General features: G+C 35.4%; 2 protein-coding genes across 6 annotated transcripts in view; one reads left to right on the plus strand and one right to left on the minus strand.

Moving 5' to 3' along the window:
* The window catches only part of LOC118736296 (piggyBac transposable element-derived protein 3-like), a 7,007-nt gene extending 3,886 nt beyond the window's left edge, over positions 1–3,121 (minus strand). Inside the window, exons 1-2 of the mRNA XM_036466393.1 lie at positions 2,557–3,121; positions 2,108–2,498 (exon numbers count right to left, since the gene is read on the minus strand). Of these exons, the coding sequence (XP_036322286.1) occupies positions 2,108–2,498; positions 2,557–2,814 (649 nt within the window). The 5' untranslated portion in view covers positions 2,815–3,121. The remainder of the gene's footprint in view (positions 1–2,107; positions 2,499–2,556) is intronic.
* The window catches only part of LOC118735299 (protein rolling stone), a 139,282-nt gene that overhangs the window by 53,560 nt on the left and 63,398 nt on the right, over positions 1–22,324 (plus strand). For 4 of the 5 annotated variants that reach the window (XM_036464970.1, XM_036464973.1, XM_036464971.1 and 1 more), the window contains one exon: positions 20,056–20,296. In XM_036464970.1, the coding sequence (XP_036320863.1) occupies positions 20,195–20,296 (102 nt within the window). In that variant the 5' untranslated portion in view covers positions 20,056–20,194. Of the gene's footprint in view, positions 1–4,441; positions 5,849–20,055; positions 20,297–22,324 lie in introns of those variants that run through there. The other variant, XM_036464969.1, reaches the window with a different exon arrangement.

Consider the following 22,324-nt stretch of genomic DNA (forward strand, 5'->3'; position numbering starts at 1 on the left):
TAGATATAGATATAGATATAGATATAGATATAGATATAGATATAGATTAATCGCTGCGTATGTGAATGTGGATCGGTTTTTCTTTTAGTAATCTATGTACATACATATGTGCATAAGAATGCACAATACGCAAACACTTTTTTATATGTGTATAAAGTTAGCGAAACAATATCAAGAAAAAATGTCGCATAAACCCATGAATTTGCCGTTAATTAGTTGTGGAAAAAATATCTTTATAGCTCTGGTATTTTTGTAGATATAAGGTTTTTTGCACCAATCTCGAAGACAAAAGACTAGGCTTTATGTCAAAATTTGCCGTTTTTTTCCGTTCTAAGATGAGCTAGTAGTTTACTTTTGAAAAAAATTTTTTTTGCAATTTTTTTTTTGTCCGATATTCAATAATTTTTAGAAGAAAAGGATAATAATATAATAGAAAAGCAAACCCGGTTTCTTTATGTACCACTTTGAAATTTGAACAAACAATAATCACCATGGTTAAAATTCAAAAAATTAAGAAGCTTCCTTATCACAAATAAACGACAAAATCAAAAACAGTTTTAATGCACAAAACATTTCAAACGACAAATTATGCAACAGAAAAATTAATTATTTTTATTATTTTTAACCAATTTTTAAACCGCTTTCCATGTGCCAATTATTATTTTTTTTTTAAATAAGGCTCTTTAAACGAAAAACAATTAAACGACAAAATCATAAACAAATTTAGTGCACAAAACCAGCCAAACGGCAAATTACGTCACAAAAAAATTAATTGTTTTTATTATTTTTAACCAATTTTTAAACCGCTTTCCAAGTCCCTATTTTTTTTTTAATAAGACTTTTTAAACAAAAACAATTAAACGACAAACTCAAAAATAGTTCTAATGCACAAAACAAGCCAAATGGCTTAATGTGTTTAATTGGTTTTTGTTTAAAAAGCCTTATTAAAAAAAGAAATAGGGACTTGGAAAGCGGTTTAAAACTTGGTTAAAAATAATAAAAACAATTAATTTTTTGTTGCATAATTTTCCGTTTGGATTGTTTTGTGCTCTAAAAATGGTTTTGATTTTGCCGTTTAATTGGTTTTTGTTTAAAAAGCCTTATTAAAAAAATATGGACTTGGAAAGCGGTTTAAAAATTGGTTAAAAATAATAAAAAACATTTAATTTTTTGTGACATAATTTGCCGTTTGGCTGGTTTTGTGCACTAAAACTGTTTTTGATTTTGTCGTATAATTGTTTTTTGTTTAAACGGCCTTATTAAAAAAAAATAGGCACTTGGAAAGCGGTTTAAAAATTGGTTAAAAATAATAGAAATAATTAATTTTTGTTGCATAATTCGCCGTTTGAATTGTTTTGTGCATTAATACTGTTGATTTTGTCGTTTAATTGTGATAAGGAAGCTTCTTAACTTTTTGAATTTTAACCATGGTGATTATTGTTTGTTTCAATTTCAAAGTGGTACATAAAGAAACCGGGTTTACTTTTCTATTATATTATTATCGTTTTCTTCTAAAAATTATTGAACATTAAAAAAAAAATTGCAAAAATTTTTTTGTTTTTTTTTAAATTTGTTTTTCAAAAGTAAACTAGCTCACCTTAGCCCATTAGTGCGTGAAGTTCCCTGGCGCTATACTTACCTTTTTTTTATCATTATGCATTGTAATAAGTCTAATAAAGTAGTTTTAATTCGATTTATTAAAAAAAATTTGTTTTGGGGGTTTTGGGGACCGTCCCTTATAAGGGACACTATGCAGTATGGGCATTTGAAGTGTGATATTACTTGAAGCATTCTTTCGGATGAAGCCCTTTCTCGCACTTTAAAAAGTTAGACTTCTTTCCGCAATAGGCACATCTCTTATCCGTATTCGAGTACTCAATCATATGGTTTTTTCCATCGTAGCGCGCATCAGGATTGATGCTGGTTCTACTCGATCCTCTTGAGGACGGCATTCCGTATCTCTCTAGATACGAATTGGCTATGTACCTGCGAAAAATTAGCAGAGTGCCACAATTTGGGTCGTTCGGATGAACTTTCCGCATAAGGATCCATGCGTTTACGATCGATGCGTCCAACAAATATGCAAATATGGGCCACCACCACTTACGCTGTCTAATTCTAGACCGGTACACAGCCACCATCTGGTCCATTTTATCAACGCCTCCCATGCCTTGATTATAGCGCTGAAGAAGTTTCGGCTGTGGTATCTGTATCGCACCTTGCCCTCTCGCGTAGCGCTTGCACGTCCCGATATCGTTGGTATCAAAGTTGGAGCCAATGCTCACCACATTATTATCTTTCCATCTTACAACGAGAATCTTGCCATCGTCAGTAAAACGAAAATCGCTGGATCCTCGCTGCTCCTTTTTCATGGCGGCTATTGGACGAAGAGGACACTTCTCTATGCGACCGTCTCTAATTGTACCAGATGTACAAATCCCCATACTGGCCAAATTGCGCAACAGTTTCACGGACGTAAAATAGTTGTCGATGAAAAGCTATAATGTAAATTATATTATTATTGTAATATCATATGACGAACATTTCATTTCTTACCTTGAATCCCTTATGGTGTGGTACATTTGCTTTCGTGAGGAGATCAACCACTTTGTCACCTCCTACTCCATATCCTTGTGGGACGCTCTCTGCATTTTTGCCCATATACACATCGAACTGAAGCATATATCCATCGCTGGAATTCAGAGCCCAGTTTTTGAATCCAAATCGAATGGGCTTACCACGGATATATTGTTTAGCATAGTGCCTACCATAATACGGTATCATGCTTTCATCAATGGAGAGATTCTCGTCCATTCCACCATGCTTTAGAAACACCTCGTTCAGGTGAGTAATTAGTCGCCTAATTTTGTAAAGCCGATCGGTACCCTGGGCTTGCGTGTTGTCATTCAGATGGAAATTATTTAGAATTTTCTCAAATCAATTTAGCCTCATGCTGTTCGCTAGCAATCTTGGCGAATCAGATTTCTCCGACCAATACAAACGTTTGTTGGGGTATTTTGCGTACCCCGACATCAAAATACCGCCAATAAAAACTCTCGCCTCGTCCATACTCATTCTCAGGTCAACATTTTTCTGAAGAGCATATAAATTTGTCTGCTCAACACAAAAATTTATAATTCCTTCAGAAAAAAATAGCTCAAAGAAATCAGTAGGCGAACTGGCGGCTTGAGCTTCGGCACTCGGCGGTATTGTTTCGCATTCCGTTTGAATGTCGTACACCGGGTCCACTTTTCGCCAACGCAAGGCATTTCCCGCACGCACACTCGAACTGACGGTTTTTCTGTATTTAGCCAGTGGCTCATCGTCACTGTCACTCCAGTCATCGAATTCGTCTTGGATCTCGCCTTCCGCAGTCAATAATTTCGGGCCGAGATGATCCAAGTTCGCCTCGTGTTCGTCATCACTACCGTCCGAATCCTGGTCGGTCTCATTTTCCTCCAATGGTGGGATTGCAAAAATGTTAAGTTCTTGCAACTGACCATCAAAAGCTTCGATCTCTTCCAGTATTTCAGCCACTGTTAGTCTGTAATAAAATATTATTGTTGTAATAAAATATTATTGTTAACTGTCCTGTCTGCATAGCGTCCCTTATAAGGTACGTTGGATAAATAACGGTATTATTCACAAATTACAATATTTTTATCACTCACAACAACTTAAATTTGTTTATTACAATAAATTTAAGATAATTGCATTTAAAATTGTAAAATAATTTCACCTGTATTTATTTGTTATTCACATTTACTTACCTCCCACGTGTTCTGATATTTTTTTTTAGTTGTTGTTCCATATTTCGAAAAAAAATCACACAATTTAAAGCTTACTGCACTGCAATCAATCACAAACTGGTTTGGTGTAATAGCAACAACTATACCATCAACTTACATGAGATCTGTATTGCAAAATGGGAGAGTAAGAGAGCAAAAGCTGACCGTCCCTTTAAAGGGACCTTATGCACTAATGGGTTAGAACGGCAAAAAAAGGCAAATTTTGACATAAAGCCTAGTCTTTTGTCTTTGAGTTTGGAGGGATGCTTTGCTTACTTTATATAAAGTTAGCAAAACACCTTATATTTATCTAAAAAAATACCAGAGCGACAAAATTATTTTTTCCACAACTAATTAACGGCAAAAAAACGGCAAATTCGTGGGTATATGCGACATTTTTTTCTTGATGTTTTTTCGCTAACTTTATACACATCTTTTTTATCGTATCAGATCTGTTCGTTCGATTTTTCAAAATGAGGTATCAAATTAAGTAATTCTTCAGTATCCGACTAGCAGTCATATCATACGGTCGTGGTGCGCTTATTGTTCGTTAATTCTTCTTTCTCTGTATTCTTACAATTAGGAGTACAATAACAAACTGATCTTTCTGCTTTGTTACCTGCTGACTAAAATAACCACACGTGTTTGTAAAAAGTTATCAGCATGGCCCCTGGGGCCCCAAAACTCGGGGATAATAGATTTGCCTTATTATCCCCACCCACCCGTGCTAAACGTAAAAAAACTACAAATATTAGTGAAGAGTTTCCCGAGCTTCCAGTGACGAAAAAAGACGACCCTAAATTCGTAACAATAAAACCAAAAGACTCAAATAAAGCATTCACCGAATATTCAAATTTTGCATTACATAAATCTCTTCTTTCCATATGTAAGCAAATTAATTCTATTTCTCAACAATCCGACGGCAGCTTAGTGGTCCTGGTGAAAAATCGTGAATATGCGAAAAAGTTTATAGATGCCCGCTTACTTCCTGGTCTGTGTGCAATTACCGCCAACTACCACGATAACCTCAACTGCGTTAAGGGCACTGTATATGTCCCTTTCCTCAACAACGTCCCCGAAAACGAAATCGTCGATGGCTTGAAAGAGTATAACGTAACAAACCTTTATAAATTCCAACGTATTACAGAAGGAGTCTCTAAACCCACAGGAGTAATCTTAATTTCTTTCGACAACTACTTTCTCCCGGACAAGATTGACATCGCATGGATCACCACCAAAGTACGTCCCTTCTACCCGAACCCCATGCGCTGCAAAAATTGCCAGAAGTTAGGGCACACGCTCAAGTTCTGCAAAAATATGCCAGCTTGCCAATCATGTAATCTCCCCCCTCACACACCCGCTCCATGCATCCGCACCTACTGTGCAAATTGTGCAGGCGAACATGCTGCTTCATCCAACTCGTGCCAGAAATATCAGCAAGCGAAAGAAATCATGAAAATAAAAACGCAAGAAAAATGCACTCTGCGCGAAGCGAACAAAATATACAAAACCCGGAACCCTCTCTCCCTGAATCCAAACTCACTCGCTAACATTATAAAAGAAAATAGTTCAAACCAAATATCAAAAGCAATGCAAAATAGTAGCACTAACTACAGCCCAATGACTCAAGAAAATCCATCAATAACAACTTTATATTCAACAACAACACCAATCAGCAAACCCATAGTCCCAAAAACCAGTTTTCCCTCCGCCTACCCCACCATCAACAATCAATCACAACCAATTGACACAGTAGAACCAACAACAGACACTGCTAATTTTGGTACAACAACGACAACAACACCAGACGACCTCTCTCATATTACAGCACTTCATTCGCTCCGCTTTGAAAATGATTCAGTCGCTTTTAGTATTGCAAATCTCCCACCTTTCGAACACTCAAATAGCATGGAATTGGAAGCAGCACAACAATCAACTCAAAATTTTCATTCGACAAGCAATATACATCTTACCAACAACTTAAATGATTTTACCAACTCGTCTACATCATCAGCAGCTAAAGAATACATAACATCGAAAGTTATACAAAACAACAATAAGTAAAACTACTTTATTTTACAAACGACTACTAATTACATACAAACATACAAATTTAACCAAATTAGATAGTTTATACATTTAAACAACATATACATATACACCTATCTGATATACGTAGTTATTTAATATTATGCTTAAAATTGTACAGCGGAATATCAGAGGATATTTAAATAATTATAATGATATCGACTTAATTATCCGGGACATTCAACCCGATATAACATGTCTGCAGGAAACCAAGATTCCTATCAATTTAAAAAATCGTATAGTTCCTAAGTCTTTTATTGGCTACTTTACTAACTCTGCACAAAATAACAGTTCCAAAGAAGGTGCAGCCACTCTTGTTAAACGAAACATTCCCCATAAGTTAGTAACACAATTTAACTCGATCCAATCAATCGCAATAGAAATTTATATACCCTCCCCTATTACACTCATCAACGCCTACATTCCACCAACACAAAACTTTACTGAATCTGACATTTTTTCCATACTCCCACGATCACATGGCCCCTCGATATTTCTGGGCGACTTTAACGCTTGGAGCCCATTGTGGGGATCAAAAAAATCTAACGCTCGTGGTAAAACAATTGAAAACATTATCATGTCCAGAAACTTAACCCTCCTCAATGACGGCTCCCCTACCCATTTCTCCACCCATGATTCCTTTACCCATATCGATCTAACTCTAGCTTCGTCCCAACTAATTCCCAAATGCACTTGGAAAAGAATTGATGACTTGTATGGTAGTGATGACTACCCGTTACTTACTGAAGTACTTTCTAACCTACCAACTAGCAACCTAATAAAATCACCAAAATTCAATACCGATGCCGCCAATTGGCATCAATATCAATCTTCATGCGAGGAAAATTTCAGGACTGGAGCACTAATAATATCCATAAACTCACAGCTAATATTACTAAAGCCATCAGATCAGCTGCCAATATCGCCATACCTCAAAGTAACACTACCCCGATAAGAAAGTATTCCGCATGGTGGAACAGAGATTTGCACGTCCTAAGGGTTAACAAACAAAGACTCTGGCATTCCTATAAACTATCTCCATCTGTAGACCTCCTTGTGGCCTACAAAATAGCTAATGCACAGTTCAAAAAATCTGTAAAAGAAGCCAAAAGGAAGGCAATCTCCAACTTCACTTCCGATGTCAACCCATCCTCTACACCTAAGAAAATCTGGGCCAAGATTAAAGCTCTTACCGGTATCCCCACACCACCCATAAAACTAATTCAATTACCAAACCGCTCCCTCACAGCAGCATCAGCAATAGCCAACGCTTTCGGTAAAACCTGGTCAGAGTATGCAGAAAACTCCAGCTTCCCAACTGACTATACTAACCGCAAAATTTCAATACTATCACATAACTACAAACCACTAAATGTCTCGAGGGATGCAACTTGTTTGGAAGCCGAATTCACTTACGTCGAACTGGAGCTTGCCCTTCAGCATGCCAAAGGGAAAACGTCGGGGAGAGATCGTATATCCTATCCTATGTTACGAAATCTTCCAAAATCTGCGAAGAACGCATTGCTATCCTTATACAACAAAATACTCGATGACGGTACCTATCCCCATTCGTGGTTATCCGCTTCTGTCCTCCCGATACCGAAACCAAACAAATCCCCAGAACTTATTAATAGCTATAGACCTATATCCCTCCTTTCATGTCTTGGAAAAAATACTCGAAAAAATGCTTACACAACGTCTTATGTGGTTTATCTCTAAAAACACCCTTGTTAGCCATAATCAAGTGGCCTTTAAGAGAAAGCACGGCGTCCTTGACTGTCTGCTCCCTCTTCAGCATTTTATTACTGATGCACTTTCAACCAAGAATCACGTTACCATCCTCTCCACCGATTTCGAAAAAGCTTTCGACTGTATAGGAGCCCATGTTGTTTTAGAGCAATTGTCCAGCTGGCGTATAGGACCAAAGGTATATAATATTATAAAATCATTTCTTACCGGACGGAAATTCCAAGTCAAAGTTAATGGCGAATCTTCATACCCCTTTCCCCTTGGAAACGGTATTCCACAAGGCTCACCACTATCGGTTGTACTCTTTACAATAGCCTTCGAAAAGCTCAACAAAATAGCAAGCAAATTCAAATCAATAGACTTCCGAATCTATGCCGACGATGCAATTTTTTATACTAAAACAAAAGATCCTTCAACAGTCGAAAGTGATTTCGCCAACTTGCTACACGACATCAATGCTTGGGGCCAATACTCAGGCACTACACTGACCTACAGAAAATGCAAGGTACTACACATATGCCGAAAACTTAATTGTCAACCTATAACCCTTAGTGTAAACAATTCGCGAATAGAGAACGTAGCCACTCATAAAATCCTCGGCGTAATTTTTGATAGCAAGTACACTTTTAAACCCCACTGTTCCACACTAAGAACAAACCTTTTCACCAGGTTAAACATTATTAAGTATTTGTCATCGAAACACCTTCGTATACATCAAAACACACTCATCAACATCACTCGATCTCTGGTATTATCTAAAATTGATTACAGTCTCCCTATTTACGGCTGGTGCGCCAATCAGCATCTAAACCTTCTCAATGCCCCTTATCATTCAGCGGTCCGACGAAGCCTTAACGCCTTCCCAACGTCTCCTATCAAGTGTGTCTTAGTTGAAGCTGGACTTCCATCCATCACCGAAAGACGTGAAATAACCACTCTTAAACTTATACCCAAACTTTTAAGCACCACAAATAAACCTCTTTTCAACACCTTTAAAACCGCATCCCGGCATAAACGGTCTTTCAAAATCTGGTCGGCCATTCGCCGTTGCGTCTACAACTGCAACACCCTCGGTATTTCTTCTCCGGCAACATGCCCGAAAGTTTGTAGCCAATGTCCTTGGAAACTCCATCCCGCATCAATAAATGTCGATCTTCATGCCCTCCGTAAACTTAATACAAATGCGGTAGTATTTATACAACGTTTTGAAGAACTAATTCATTCGCAGACCTTAGAGGGCTGGGTACCAATTTTCACCGATGGTTCAAGAACTGACCATAGCACAACCTTCGCTGTAGTACAACATGACGGAAGCCTAATATCCAACGGTTGGCTAACTCCGAATAGCTCAATTTTTTCTGCCGAGGCATTGGCTATCCTCAAGGCGTCAGAGTATGCAACAAATAATAACGGAAAATTCCTAATCTGCACAGACAGCCTGTCAGTCTGTCTAGCACTAAAAAACATCTTTAACGGTGATCAGACCGTTTGTCGTATCAGGGAAAAATCAATAAAATACTCCAACAAAATAAAGCTTCTATGGATACCCAGCCACATAGGGATCTCTGGGAATGAAAAAGCCAATTCAGCAGCAAAAAATACATATTCCCACCCCTCCATCTCCTTCGACACATTCTCCTCCAATGGCATTCTTAAAATTATTAACAACCATTCTATTCACTTGAAAAATGCTGAATGGTCTCAATTTAACCCTCCGTATACTCTTATAAACCCTGATTGTAGAAAATCCCTATTCCCAACTTCCCTTTCCAAACACCAAATCACAACTTTTATTCGACTTAGGCTCGGACACACTAAACTATCACACGAGCATCTTCTCCTCGGCTCCCCTCCCCCGGTTTGCCAGTTTTGTGGTGGGAATCTCTCAATCCAACACATCCTAGACCTCTGCCCAATGCTAACCACCAAACGAAGTACCGCACTTGGAACTACGGTACCATCCACACTATTAAATAATGTTACCTACGACAATGTGATTAACTTATACAACTATATGAAATGTATTAATATATTAGAGAATATTTAAAATGTACAGTTAGAATTAAATCATTTTGTAATCAAAACAATAAGCACCGAAGGTCCTAGCAGCCAGTGTGCTAATTAAGTTAGGGTTATATCGTATATATCCCAAACAAATAATAATAATAAGTAATTCTTACCGCTTTTTGTTTCTAATCGATCTTTTTGGATTTTTAATTAGCTGGAGCATTCTTTTTTATACCCGAGCGCACTTGAGCACAGGGGTAGTATGACTTTGTTCACATAACGGTTGTTTGTAACAGGCAAAACGAATCGAGATAGATATAGACAAATGTATACATAAATGATCATAATGAAAAGAGAAATCGATTAAGCGGTGACTGCCTATCCGTCCGTCCGTCTGTGTAAATTAAGATATATTAACGAAACACGGTTTGTTTACTTCTTCTTTCTTCAGAAATACGAAAACTGCGATATTTTAGTAACTACTGAAGATTATTCACTCAAAATTGATATTTGCAATAATTTTTAGACGAAAAAAAGAATATTATAAATTTTTGGAAAATGGGCGTAGCCAAGTCCACTTATGGTTACATGTGTATATCTTGGTAACCGCTGCACAAATATCTTCCAAGCTCGGTACAGTTGTTAGCCTTGCTACAGCGTACCAAATGGCTGAACATTTTTAAAATCGGACAATAATCACGACCACATCCCATATAACGGTAATTTGGAGAAATACGATATCTTCGATAGATCAGTAAATATTAAAGCTAATTTATTCCAAATTCAAGCTTGCAACAATTCTTTACCAAGAAATACATTTATGATAAAATTTTGGAAAATGGGCGTGGGACCGCCCACTTATGATCACATATATGTATATCGGTAACCGTTCCACCAATTTGTACCAAACTCGGCCACATTAAAGCAAAAAGTTGAAAATTATTGAAATCGGACTAAAATTGAGGCCGCTTTTCATATAACGGTAAATTTTAGAAATGCTTGTAACTTCAATATTTCGAAATTTAAAGACGCTAATTTACTGAAAATTTATACACCCGGCTTACCATATAGCGGTAGCTTTCGGAAAGGTGAAAACCATATCCTTAATACTTGCGCCTGGTATTTAATGTTCAGCTCTGCCCGAACTTAGACTTTCTTACTTGTTTTATTAACGGGTGTATATTTTTGGTTTCTTATTAATATCCTTATAAATGGCCAATCAAAACATTCAAAATAAACTAGTATCACCCAGTTGTCGAAATTCGACATCTTTTTTCATACACTTTTGAATTTTACCAGTCACCAATACGTCCTTTGTGCGAATTACTATTTTGAAGTCCAACAGCATAATTTACAGCGAATATACAGGAAAACTTAAAATCGAATTATGAACGTTAATACCGGATTGATTGATGCTAATTATGGCAAGTCTCCTCCAAATTTCTTCAGTAGCTTTTGAAATTAGACCAAAAAAAGGAACCTCAATTTTCATTTATAAAAAATATGCATATATATTTGTATATATAGATGAGATTTTTATCGCTGACTAATATATCAAACATATACCAATTCAGACCGTAAATAAGTTTTTCGATTATATTTATCTGACAGCCTCTTGGAGGTTAAAAACTAAATTTCCCACATCTGCATGAACTCTTTCCTGTTTTCATCAGAATCGTTAACTGTTGAGAATGTATCTTGAAGGTTTTCAACAAAAGATAATATATCCTTCTCTAACGGCGGCTTCACAGGGGTTTTTGTCAAGACTGGGCCAAACACCAATATTTTTTCATCACACGACTGGGCTACCAAGTCACACCAAATTTTATGTTAAGTGAAACAAATCTGATCATAAATATCATTTTTTAGGATAGCTGTCAAACCCTGCGCCATCTATCGGAAGACAAACACACTAATGTTACTAAAAGCTTTTGCACAAAACAACAATCATTCAATGCGATTTCAAAATCTGGGAGAAAATGGTTCCCAATTGAATGATTCTTGCGATTTTATATGTGTATAAATATAGGTTTATAAAATTCCATTACCTTATTATAAGTGGTTCCAGAGATAACCGATGTGAGAATTTCAGTTTGTATGGGCGGTGCCACACCCCCTTTTCCAAAATCTACCACTGTTCGCCATAGGTACGGTATTGACAACATATAGTGGTGTGTCCAATTTCAGGACGTTAGCGTAAGTGGTTCCAGAGATACATAAGTGATTTGAGAATTTCAGTTTATATGGGAAGTGCCACGCCCACTTTCCCAGTACCTACCATTTTCACCGTAAGTAGGGTATTTACAATTTATGCATCTGTGCTAAGTTTCAGTTCCCCAGCGTAATTGGTTTTAGAGATATAGTGGTTTTCACATTTTAGTCTATATGTCAGATGCCACGCCCCCTATGTATCGGGATTAATATTTCTGGATTAGAGTAAGTTATATCCTTTAAATCGGTGTATATTTCATTGAAATCGAGCGAACGGTGCCTTCAAAAAAGGGATTGCAAAATTTTCTTGTGGCGTATTTATGTATAGATACAAAATTTATATTGTTTTTTCTGCTTTTCTTTACTCTCAGTCTTCACCAGACGTGCACTTTTCTCATTAGTCAATATTAGCCCCACTAAGTTCACAAATGCCGATTTGAAAACGGTAAGCGCCTTACAATGTTGGGCGCTTCGATTCATAAAGCTTTTATGATTAAGCGAAAACGTGATTATGAATCGTAGTGTACAGAGCTTCATTGAAATACATGTGTTCGGAATGAAATCTTCGTACTTTAGTATGCCGAAACGATTACACTACTATGATTAGGCGCAGAATGTGCGAATGCCTAAGTTGAAAAATATATTGCTGTACGTAATTTTCAAGGTCTAAAAATCCCCTTTTTCAACACACGTTTGATTTTTAAAATCAGATGAATAATAGTCTAGCTGTTAGGATAAAGGTTTGTATTATAGAAGAAAAATGGAAAATTATAAATTATAAAGCAATTTTTATATAAATCTTGGGCAATTGATTAAAATTGTTCTCATATTAACCCATTCAAACACTGAGTCAGAAAGAATACTTTCAATTATAACTGATGTTAAATGAAACCGGAACAAATTATCTAATGAAGTGTTAATTTAGGGTTGCCTGACGTACTGCTTTTTGGAGTAAACGTATTCCTTTTTATTGCAATGTACTCCCTTATACTCCCAAAAAATCTGTACTCCTTTTCTAGTTTTGTAATTCTTTTGTACTCCTTTTTCCAGCTATTAATTTTTTATCATATACCTACCGGGTGTAAAATAATAACTGACGCACAGGTTTTTTTTTTAAAGGGTCCTTTATAGATTTCACTTAAACTTTATTAACTAGTTTTTAAATTTTAACTCTTATTTTACCAGAGGTAAACACTTTGAGAGAAAAGCGCAAGCGGCACGCAAGTCTTCGTCCGTTACTTTATTGGATATCTTCTGTAGCCATAGGCTAATTTCCTCCATTTGAGTATTTCATACAGCGTTGCCAGGTTGACGTTTTTAACGTCATTTGGACGCTTTTTGTATCCTGTTCACGTTTGGACGTTTTTTGTGTAAAAAATGACGTTTTTTAACTTCTCAGTAATTTTTCTCTGTTACTAAATTTTGTAAGTAGAACTGATTTTGAATTATTTTCTTAATAAATCTTTACAAGCTTTGGCCCGTAGTCATAGTCAAAATGAAGTCGACTTTAAAGTTAGTTGCAGCTTTTTGACATAATTTTCAATGGGATATCTGTCAAAAAAGCTGCAACTAACTTTAAAGTCGACTTTATTTTGACTATGACTACGGGCCTTTGTGTTTTGCAGCAGCTGCTTCAAAAGATATTTATTCTTTGGACACAAATGACTTAAATATGATGCATACCAAGCGTTTGCGCATTTTTTTGGGTCCTTGGACTAAGGATCTCGTGTTCAAAGGCTGGTTGTGTAAACACTTGAGGTTACGAGGATTATTGTAATGTTTGCAATTGCACATTAAACGTCAAATCAGGAAGAGCTGATCTCTTGCAACACGCACGCTCGCAAAAGTATCAAATAAGCTGTAGCAGCATAAAAAGTCAGAAAAAAGTAGGCGACTTTTTTACGGCTTCATTGAAAATGTAATGAACGCAAAAAATGCCTTACCAAATGTCTACAAGAAAAAATAAATAAAAAATCAACGCGATTATTTAGCCCCTGTAAACTTGCACATTATTGCCCTGAAATTTTATGGGCTATCAAACTGCATACTCAAAAAAATTCTAGAAAATCTAAATAAAAAGTTGAAAATCTAGCTGAAGCCCTGCAGATTTTTTATAATTTTTGCACAAAGTTTGAAATGTGGATTCATATTTTGCTTGTTATATAGACAGACAAAATCGATTAAAATGGTGATGACTTAATCAGCTGATGACAAGTGTATGTATAAAATGATTTTTATATTGGGCACGTTCAGAAGGCGCAACAGCTCAGTAACTGTTGCGATTGCACCTTCTGAACGCGTTGTTTTGTACTTCTGATCAACTGAACAGTTGCGTGTTAGATGATCGTAATATTTTTCTGATCATTTGAGGCAACATGTTGTGTGTTTTGAATTTGACAGATAATGTATCAAGCCTTTCAGAAGACGCATTCGCATCCCTGATTTTTTTTAGCAACGGTTGCGCTCAACTACTGCGCCTTCTGAACCTACCCATTAACGATCTCAAACCAGTTTACAATGAATTTTAAACGCGCTCTGTCAAAATGACATTTTAATATACCTTGCGTACATATGTACCTTTGTATACAATAAAAGTTTAATAAGAATAATTTTTTATACATTCATTTGAATAAGACGTTTTTGGGTAGCAAATGACGTTTTTTCAGACCAGGAGGGAAGTTTTCTCATGCCTAAGACCTGTCAACATTGCTTTCATACTCCCCCTTTTGTCCAACAAAGGCCTCATACTCAGCAATCGGTGCCGTGGCAGAGCCCCAAGTGTAGGGATGGCAGCGATTAATCATTTGATGAAAATAATCGATTATTTTTGTCCAATTTACGATTTAATTGTATCGTAGTTTTTGTGTTTCATACAATGGTGTAAGTCAGTGCCGACCACAAGGATACTAAAACACCAGCATAAGTGTGTGTGCCAAGCGCGTGAGAAGCGTTGGTGTGAAAACACGAAGGCGAGACTGCATTATGTGCCCACTTTGGCCGGCATTGGTGTAAATGTTGTGCATGTAAGCCTATTGTAACCCTACAAAACTTAGGGCCAGTTTATCAATGTCTGGCTACCACTAATCTCCGGTCAAACATCGTTATCGACGTTACTGGCTCCATGCATATAACACTGTGTAGGAAACGTCGGCAACGATGTTTAACCAAGGATGACATAATACGAAACTCTCTCATATTGCTTCCGAGAATATAACTGAAACTCGTTTTTTGACTTGGCAGCACTGTCAAATAAAATTGTAATGAACAGCTGACAAGCAAAATAGCGAGCTGCCACTAGATACGCACAAACCGCACCGATTTCATTTCAATGGATTTCCTGCAATCACATTACAAAATCTTGCTTAAAGAAAGCGTTGAATGATAATTTTTAACATTAAGTAATGAAGAAGAAATTAAAATTCCAAAACATGTGCTTGTTTTGTTAAATAAAAAATTTCACCAAATTTACTCAATAAAGCTCCCAATATGTATTTCACTGCTGTGTCAATATTGGGGGATGTTATAAAAATGCACCTTTTCACAGCGCTCTCACGAGAGAAAGAGTTTCGTATCATGTTATCTTTGGTTTAACTGATGATAAGTGTTAACCAGAGTTAGTGAAAACGGCCCTTAGGGCCGGTTACTCAATGTCTCGTTAACACTAATCTCCGGTTAAACATAGTTATCGACGTTATCCCTGTTATATGCATGGAGTCGAAGACATCGATAACGATGTTTAACCGCAGATTAGTGTTAACCAGACATTGAGTAACCGGCCCTTATTGTGACAGCGTTGATTTATCGGCGAACCAGTTAGTCAAATGCCAGAAGTTGGTTGTAAATAAGCCGTATGTAGGCAAGTTCGTCAACCTTGAGGAAATGAAAACTGTTTACCCAAAACTTTACGCTTAACATCAAAACGGTTATGAAAACTTTTGTTTTTGCAAATATTGTTAAGTAATACCTACAGGTTTACAAAAAAAAAGTTTCTGCATATTGAACCAAACCTATCCCTATATTATTCGATGCCCTGTATGCGAATCCGAGGTCTGTTGGCCTCCGTCACGTCAGGTTCGAGGTCCTTTTAAGGTCAACTAGGCAAAAATTCATTGAATACACCTGAAAATACAATACGATTCTTCTGAATTTGACCTTTAGATGACCTTGAAAAATCAGGGACCCCCATATTCGTATTCAGCGACAACGAAAATAAAAAAAAAGAATTTTTAGTTTTATTGAATAAATTCTTTTTCCGATTTGACCCTCAAATGACATCGAATCTGACATTATGGAGGCTAACGGACCTCGGATTCGAGTTCAGGGAGTAAAAAATCCCATATATAGGAATTTTAAGGTTTATTCAATGAATTTGTCCCTACTTGACCTTCAAATGACCTCGAACCTGGCATAATGGAGGCTAACAGACCTCGGAATCGCATTCAGCGCGTCGATTTGGTTCAATATGCAAATCTTAGTTTTTGTAAACCTATGTATGGCGCTAGAAATACTCGTTTTATTTTATTTAAGGCAAATTAAAAAGAAAAGTGGAAATTTTTTAGGGAAAAATATTTTTGTGAATACTCACTTTAAAAAATTAAATTAATCGATTATTTCTCAATAATTGCAAATAATTGCAATTATTTTTTTTGGCTTGTGGTAAATCATATGATTAATTAATCGATTATTTTATTTTCTTGCCATCCCTACCCAAGTGGCATAACTGCAATTTTAAAATTTGGGATTATGTCACTATATAAGGAGTGACATATTTCCAAACGAAAAGGTGACAAATTCCAAATCCCTCATGTAATTTTGCAAACCAAAGGAATTTGGAATGTGCAATAGCAATGATAAAATTGTTATCAAAACACTGGCATACAAGCTGGCTTTGCCTACATTACTTTCTTGTCTACGCCTATAGGCCATCGGCAGCGCTTAGGAATTATAACCCTTACTAAGTAGAATTCTCCTTTCTTTGTTGCCGTAAAATAGCGGCGGCAGTATTTTTGCGCATAACTTCTTTCTGCGTAAGCGGCCTTCTGTGTTGTCGGAAAAGAGCGGCGGAAGTATTTTTGCGTACACTGAGCCAAAAGTACAATGGTTTTTTCAACCAAGCTATGGTTTGGTTTTTTCATGGCTAATAAATGTGATGCAAGTTGAACATTTTAGAACAAATTCGTATGTATGGCAGTGGCTGAACGTGCTTGGAGTCAATATAGAGGTGCTTGCTATTATTTGATGGCTTCCAGCAGTACGAATGCCATCAGCGTGATATATAACTTTTTTTTTTTTGTTTTTGGTTTTTCTTAATTACGACAAAGCCTCTGTGAAGTGCAGAACCAAATCAAACGAGGAAGAAAATTGATTCAAGTTGAACATTTGCAGACACATTTATAAAGCGGCTGTAGCTAAGTGTGCGGAGATGCTCGCTGTTATATGCTAACATTCAGAAGATGCGGTTTCAAATATCGTCAGAGGCAAGTTGTTAAAATGAAAATAAAAATGTGTGTTCTGTGTCTCCGAATTATGAAAAAGCATCTGTAAAGTGCAGAACATATACATATTTATAATAATATATGTAATATGACATATACATATTTATTCAAACGAAAAAATCGACAACCAAAAGTTTGGTTAATGTAAAGAAAAGTGTGGTTAATATTACCAAATCATTGTTGAAAATATCAACCAAAGCATTGTTAATATTAAACAAAAATCACTTTGATTCCTTTTCAAGTTTGAATTTGGTAATATTAACCAATTTTTGGTTGATTTTTTTCTCAGTGTAGAAATTCTTCCTGCGTATGCGGCCTTTGGCCGCGCTTAGGGATTATAACCCTCACTTAGTAGAATTCTACTTTCTGTGTTGCTGGAAAAGAGTGGCGGAAGTATTTTTGAGCAGAAGAAAGTTAATAGAAAATTTCTTTTTAATTTCTTGAGCGTGTTTTATATGTATGTTTTTTTTTGTTTTTCTTGAGAGCTGGAAAATATGTTTTAGGCAGGTGACATAACCCCAAGAAAAAAAATAGATTTCTGTCACTGTATAAGGAGTGGCATAACTACAAAATTTAAAATTGGAGTTATGCCACTTGGAGTTATGTCATGGTACCTCAGCAATCGAATAGACTCGGAACTGGTGATAAGGAGGCCATTCATTCGACCAACCCTATATCGTTTTTTTTAATTTTTTTTATGCAAGGTCTAAGAAAAAATACCCCTGAAAAATACATGTACTTATCTCCCAAAGCTGGCAAATGGGTCATTGAAAAGAGGAAAACTACGTAAATTTAAATATGCCCTAATTATCGCTGTTTCAGTAGTAACCTCTTTTTGAATGACTACATTTCATTACCCTGTGGGAAAATATTACAAAAATAAAAAGAAGTTGTAATTTTTATCTATGAAAACTTTTATAATAATAATAATGCATAATTACTTTACACCAGTCACAAGGAGATGTCCCGTCAGTCACAACTTCAAATATTTTTTAATATTTCTATGAAGATTATATAAACTTAATTTTTATTGAAAACGAAAGCGTATAATTCATATTTTAAAACACAAATACTTCGTTCGTGAATATTAAGTGTTTTGGCTAAAATTCATTTTTGAGGGCACAAGGGAAAAATATCATAAAATGATGGTTACACAAAACTAAGAAATCGCTTGGTATTTTTGTTAAAGCAATTTTATTCATTAGTTATCGTTCTATATTTAAAAATGTATTTTATTTACAGCTGTTAGAAAAGTTTAAAACCTTAAATCTAACAGAAAGGGGGAACAAAGCTTTGGCTGATGTTTAAAAATATCTTTCGCTCTTGTATAAGCTCCGACGACATATGTAGTTAAAATTCACAATTGATCACATTCTGGAGTAAAATGTCCCACTAGTCACAATGGAATGGCTCAACTGAAAATTGGGATTAAACTTTTAAAACTAATTAATAAAATTAAAGTCAAATTTTTACAAAATTAACAATAAAATCAATCTATAAAGGATCAACACTACTTAGTAAGCAAAGTTAAGTGTGATAGTAAAAAGGTGTAAGCATGGTCGTAGCCAGATAGGTGCGGGGCGCTCGGGTATAAAAATCAGAAAAATATTAGATTAATTATAAGGCTTAAATTAAAAAATGACAGAGTCTGGAATTTTTGGTGGAATTTAGTTATTTATTTTTTAGATTTATTTTTGCTTTGAAAAAATATCAAAAATATCTTTGTTTGCTTGTAAATAATTAATGAAAACGATCTCAAATATGTGATTATACATATGGGCGATTTCACCGTCACGGATGGGACATTTGTACAGAAAAAATGTTCTTTCTTGTTTAAATTTAGGTATAAATTTGTGGTAAAGCTACACTTAGTTGACTATTATATGAGTTATTACAAAATACGAAAAAAATTTCAGCTTACTTTTATATGCGAAAAATCTGACTGATTTTTTCTGTCACGGGTGGGACGCTTTGTGGAGCACATATATTTTGCGGAAAATTCCCGAATTAATTTCACTTTTCTGTGTGAACTTGATGTATTATAATTAAACAAAGAACCACGAATACAAATAAACTAAAAACCACAAGAAAAATTATTGCTTTATTATAAAAAAATCCGAAATTCCTCTGTCACGGGTGGGACAACATTTGTCACGGGTCGGACATGTACGAATTTTTGCATGTAAAGGAGATTTTAGTGTGGTCCATATTAAAGATTAGTTATTAAAAAATATAAGAAGCCGTGTAGCGGTTCAATTCACTCACGTTTTATCTTAGGATGGTGCCTTTTATATAGAAGAAAATGCCTAGCACCGTCATCCAAACAAATTATTAAAAATCCACGCGATTTCCTAGCGTCTCGAAATTTTCACTTTTACCTACTTAAATTTAATTGGCTTTAAAACTGCATACCTAGAATTTTACTAAAATTCTGAAAAACAATTTTAAAGTTTTTGGGTGTAATTGGTTAAGTTTGTTGAATTTTTATAATTTTTCATGAAAAGTATAAAAATTTGATGGTTCAGAGGCTATAAGAAACTAATTTTGACGTTGTATTCGACCCTGCGATATTATTATTTCTTTTTCGAAAAGTATAATGCAGTTATAATTTACATACGTAAATACCTGACAACGCAGAAACATAAGTAGGAATTTGTACGTCTTTGGTTTGCACACAAAAATACCATTGTTTAATTTTTTTTCTTTTCTTTAAACAGTTTTGAAGTGATACCAGTCAGACACTAACTGTTATGCAGTGCTCTATGGAAACTGCCCTAGCGCGGACTGAAAATTATATAATCGAAGTGAGTTTCAGAGTTTCGTGATATTTCAGCAATATCAAAGATCAAGCGAGAAATGAGTCGTTTACGGGTAATTGTGCATCCTGTAAAAAAGGAGTTTCGTCGTGATAAGTGTGGCTTCCATCACACGCCGGCGGATGATTTCGTCAAGTCACAAGTAAGTAGAAAGTTCATATAGGCTACATTAAAATTTGTGGCAAATATTCATATACATATTCTGTGAATTAGTTATAGGTTGTAAATACATAAAAACAAATACTCGCCGTAAAAGTCACCCCCTGCGAAATTGTTTTTTGGTACTCACCTAAAAAGTAAAATCATTCCTTACAAAGTTACGTACATATGGCAACTATTTTTCACACTATCTTACCTTTCTTCTTCTTCTTATTTGGCGTTGTAACCGCCGCACAGTGCGTAATTTGGGTGATTTAGGGTAAGGAAAATCGAAAATCGAAGTTGGTAAAAAAAAGTTCAGATACGATATGTGTGCGTATAGATGTCTGATATAATAGAAAATCGGTCCCCATTTGTTAGAAGATTACCTGGAAGTAGAGATGGGACAAGGGTAAATACCCAAATGGTAAATTGGGTATTTAAAGGTAAATACCCAGGTATTTCCCAAAGCACCTGGGTATTTACCCAAAATGTGGGTATAAATCAGAATAAAGAAAAATTTAATTAAATTAAAAGAATTTAATTTTTTATTATGCTTTTTTATGCTTTTTATGCTTTTTTATTATGATTTTTTAATAACAAATGAAATAATTTTTAAATTTATTCGTAATCGCTGTCGCTGTCCGTATCCGATAAAACCTCATATCGAGTAGAGTGCGTGATTCCTGTTGAAGTTTCATTTTTCGGTCTTCCCATCATTTAACATATAATTATCAACACGCGCACTTTATTTCGTTTACTAATCGCTGGGAACAAATATAACAAATGAACCAAATTCTTTTTCTTCTTCTTTTGCTTCAGCATTGTTGTTGCCATCGCTCCCTCTCATTACATTGAATTGCCATAAGCACGCTGATTAGCGCTTCTTATTAAGAATTGTTGTTGTGTTTGATGCAGTCAAAACTGTCTTATCTGAGCAAAACGAATCAAGAAATGTATAAACAAAATACACTTAAAGAAAATATGTTCAAAATAAATTCGAAAATGTTCACATCTCTGTTTCTCTACGTAACAACGAGTATTTGTTATTCAAATGAGTATTTACCCAAAATTACATAAATACCCGGGTATGAAATTGGGTATAAATGGGTAAATACCCAGCGTTGGGTAAATACCCAGGTCTAAACCCATCTCTACCTGGAAGAATTCTGAGCTTGTGCAAACACGCCTGTTTTGACGAACGAAAATCGCCAGTTTTCCGGTCTTTATCAATCAGTGGTTGTATCCGTCTCATCTAATAACGAGACTGCAGTCTTGGGTATACTTTGCATTTTACACATTGTAAACTTAATTAAAAACATTATTTTGAAATTTTAGAAGTCAACCTTACATATCAATTATGCTCCTTTATATTTAAAAAAAATGGGATTTCGCTTTTTTCATATAAGCATATAAATTGTTTGACAGCGTGTGACATTTGGGTCTCTTCAGGAACCTTTAACCTGACATCTGTATATCAAGGGCCAATAGTAAGAATTTGCACAAAATTGCACAATTAAAAAAAAAGTCGATTTAAAGTCAACCTTTGGTTAAAAAAATCGGGTTTTTGTGTATTTTTGGTGACAAAAAATTAGTCATTGGGATTTTTCTTATTTTGAGGCATGGCAGCTACAAATCTCAAATCAAATCAAATCGACCTTAAGGTGAAGAAACACAAATAATAATTTAATTTGGTTCTTGTAAAACACCATAGTTAATGCAAAAGGTGAAAACTGTCAGCCAAAATGGTGCGAAGATATTAGAAATCAAATTACGTAATTATATTTATATTTTTTGTGAATATATTGCTTACTATGTATCTAATACATATCGCAAATATTAACAAAATCAGTCTATAAATACGGGCTTTCAAAATATTTGGACCCCGGCGCCACCTAACGGGTAAATTTTTTGCAAAAATATTCCGCACGTGCAACCAATATACGTGGAAAAAATAACCCAGATTCGATCATACCTAACAGAGATATATCACTTTTAATTTTTGACTATAAAGACCCTCCCCTGGAAATGC

Source organism: Rhagoletis pomonella, unplaced genomic scaffold (assembly GCF_013731165.1).
Source record: "Rhagoletis pomonella isolate Grant_MI unplaced genomic scaffold, Rhpom_1.0 Rhpom_scaffold_00003, whole genome shotgun sequence".
Classification (NCBI taxonomy): domain Eukaryota; kingdom Metazoa; phylum Arthropoda; class Insecta; order Diptera; family Tephritidae; genus Rhagoletis; species Rhagoletis pomonella.